Source organism: Coregonus lavaretus, assembly GCF_964263955.1.
Source record: "Coregonus lavaretus genome assembly, chromosome: 22".
Lineage (NCBI taxonomy): Eukaryota > Metazoa > Chordata > Actinopteri > Salmoniformes > Salmonidae > Coregonus > Coregonus lavaretus.
The window spans coordinates 529022-532155 of NC_140009.1; the positions used below are offsets into that span (position 1 = coordinate 529022).

The 3134-nt window shown below is 47.9% G+C and overlaps 1 protein-coding gene across 1 annotated transcript in view; it reads right to left on the reverse strand.

The window, feature by feature from the left end:
- The window catches only part of LOC311149668 (HAUS augmin-like complex subunit 7), a 29794-nt gene extending 27016 nt beyond the window's left edge, over positions 1-2778 (reverse strand). Inside the window, exons 1-4 of the mRNA XM_084186871.1 lie at positions 2713-2778; positions 2213-2328; positions 1626-1693; positions 1455-1516 (exon numbers count right to left, since the gene is read on the reverse strand). Of these exons, the coding sequence (XP_084042997.1) occupies positions 1455-1516; positions 1626-1693; positions 2213-2328; positions 2713-2769 (303 nt within the window). The 5' untranslated portion in view covers positions 2770-2778. The remainder of the gene's footprint in view (positions 1-1454; positions 1517-1625; positions 1694-2212; positions 2329-2712) is intronic.
- Positions 2779-3134: the final 356 nt, after the last annotated feature.

Here is a 3134-nt window from a genome sequence, read left to right on the forward strand (position 1 = left end):
TTCTTTCTAAAATCTGGACCTCTGGCAGTCTCTATGGGGGTGCCACAGGGTTCAATTCTCGGGCCGACTCTATTCTCTGTGTATAGCAATGATGTCGCTCTTGCTGCTGGTGACTCTCAGATCCACCTCTACGCAGACGACACCATTTTGTATACATCTGGCCCTTCATTGGATACTGTGTTATCAAACCTCCAAACAAGCTTCAATGCCATACAACACTCCTTCCGTAGCCTCCAACTGCTCTTAAACACTAGTAAAACTAAATGCATGCTCTTCAATCGAACGCTGCTTGCACCCGCCCACCCGACTAGAATCACTACTCTCGGCGGGTCTGACCTAGAGTATGTGGACAACTACAAATACCTAGGTGTCTGGTTAGACTGTAAACTCTCCTTCCAGACTCACATTAAGCATCTCCAATCCAAAGTTAAATCTAGAATCAGCTTCCTATTTCGCAACAAAGCCTCCTTCACTCATGCTACCAAACATGCCCTCGTAAAACTCACTATCCTACCGATCCTTGACTTCGGCGATGTCATTTACAAAATAGCTTCCAACACTCTACTCAGCAAATTGGATGTAGTCTATCACAGTGCCATCCGTTTTGTCACCAAAGCCCCATATACTACCCACCACTGTGACCTGTACGCTCTTGTTGGCTGGCCCTCACTACATATTCGTCGCCAAACCCACTGGCTCCAGGTCATCTATAAATCACTGCTGGGCAAATCCCCGCCTTATCTTAGCTCACTGGTCACCATAGCAACACCCACCCGTAGTATGCGCTCCAGCAGGTATATCTCACTGGTCATCCCCAAAGCCAACACCTCCTTTGGCCGCCATTCCTACCAGTTCTCTGCTGGAAATGACTGGAACAAATTGCAAAAATCTCTGAAGCTGGAGACTCTTATCTCCCTCACTAACTTTAAGCATCAGTTGTCAGAGCACCTTACCGATCACTGCACCTGTACACAGCCCATCTGAAATTAGCCCACCCAACTACCTCATCCCTATATTGTTATTTATTTTGCTCTTTTGCACCCCAGTATCTCTATTTGCACATAATCTCTTGCACATCTAGCATTCCAGTGTTAATACTATTGTAATTATTTTGCACTATAGCCTATTTATTGCCTTACCTCCATAACTTGCTACATTTGCACACACTGTATATATATTTTCTGTTGTATTTTTGACTTTATGTTTTGTTTTACCCCATATGTAACTCTGTGTTGTTTTTATCGCACTGCTTTGCTTTATCTTGGCCAGGTCGCAGTTGTAAATGAGAACTTGTTCTCAACTGGCTTACCTGGTTAAATAAAGGTTAAATTAAAAATAAATTTAAAAAAACTGCAAGATGGAAACATTGCTGTTGGCCTCAAAATAACATTCAAAGTAAAACATCACATCCCTCTCTCCTTTCACTCATTCCAACCTCCTTCATTCCTCCATACCGTGATCAGGTCCAGGTCGTCTGTTCTACACAGCATCATCTCCTGGCCAAACACTGCCAGCTCTAGGTGTTTTTATGAGAGAAAAGGGGGTAGAGAGAGAGAGGAGGGGTGTATAAAAATGAGGTTAAAATAAATATTGATGTAGGAATTTAGACGGACATGTATATTTACCTTGGTTGAGAGTGTTTAGGTCTTTAGATCGGAGTAAGGTCAGTTTCTTACTGAGTGATGGACAGATGCTGCAGAGAGCGAGAGAAAAAGAGTGAGAGAGATAGTTAAAACACTGATGGCTGTACAATCAGCCTTTTTAAAACATGAATTCTCACTTGGTCCACCAGGAGAAAGTATGTTACTGGCGTCCGCCCACGCCGCCCCGTTGAATTCTCACTTGGTCCACCAGGAGAAAGTATATCAGTTTGGTACTGGCGTCCGCCCACGCCCCCCCCCCGCTGGCGTCCGCCCACGCCGCCCCGCCCCGCTGGCGTCCGCCCACGCCGCCCTGCTGGCGTCCGCCCACGCCGCCCCGCTGGCGTCCACCCACGCCGCCCCGCCCCGCTGGCGTCCGCCCACGCCGCCCTGCTGGCGTCCACCCACGCCCCCCCGCCCTGCTGGCCTCCGCCCACGCCCCCCCCCCGCCCTGCTGGCGTCCACCCACGCCGCCCCGCCCACGCCGCCCTGCTGGCCTCCGCCCACGCCACCCCGCCCTGCTGGCGTCCGCCCACGCCGCCCCGCCCCGGAACAGCTGGTGAAGGTGTTACCTGCTACAGATCCATGCCAGTATGTCGGTGCGGTGTTGAGATGGAGTACACAGTAGTTCCTGCATACTGTCGGCCTCACGCAGATACAGACCTTCCACCAGGGAACATGACAGGGTCTGTGTACACACACACACACACACACACACACACACACACACACACACACAGAGAGAGCGAGAGACTTGTCACGATACTACAATCTACCTCACTCACATGACAAAAACATGCCAAGTAGCTTGTTAGCTAACTTACACTACTAGTTCTTATCTCTACATGATCGTATCATTGGCTCGCTAGGCTAACTACAAAGGTTGGCATTTGTTTATAGCCGTTATCTAACTTTAACGTTAGGCAGTTAGCTAGCTAGCTAGCTAGCTGGTGATCATTGTCCTTCACGCAGAAAAGTACCATTCAACTTAGCTACAGTTTGGCTAACAGTGTAACGGTTAAGTTTTCAATTCTAGCAGGAGTGATAGACGTATGTTAGTTTGTGTATTTACCTGTAGAGTAGCGTAAACATGTTGGGACAGTCGGTGTTCTTTCGAAGTACCCGCCATCTTCCTGCTGGGAGTGTCAGAGCGGAAGTGACGCGGGGTTATCGCGGTCGTTACTAGTTACAACAGCCACAAAGTCATAATTTTGGCTAAACCCCGCCCATTTCTACAATTTATCTTCTTAAACTCTGCTAACCCTACCCTTAAACATAACTTTAACCACACTGTTAACCGTATGCCTAACCCTAACCTTAAATGAAGACCAAAAAGCAAATGAATTTGTACGATACAGTCAGATTTGACTTTGTGGCTGTGGTAACTAGTGACAAGCAGTTATCTCCGCAGAGGGACAGTGCTGCCACCAGCTGTTAAAGAGAAAGTACTGCATGCGGACCTTATTCACAGAATTAGGAATTGGAATCCTAGAA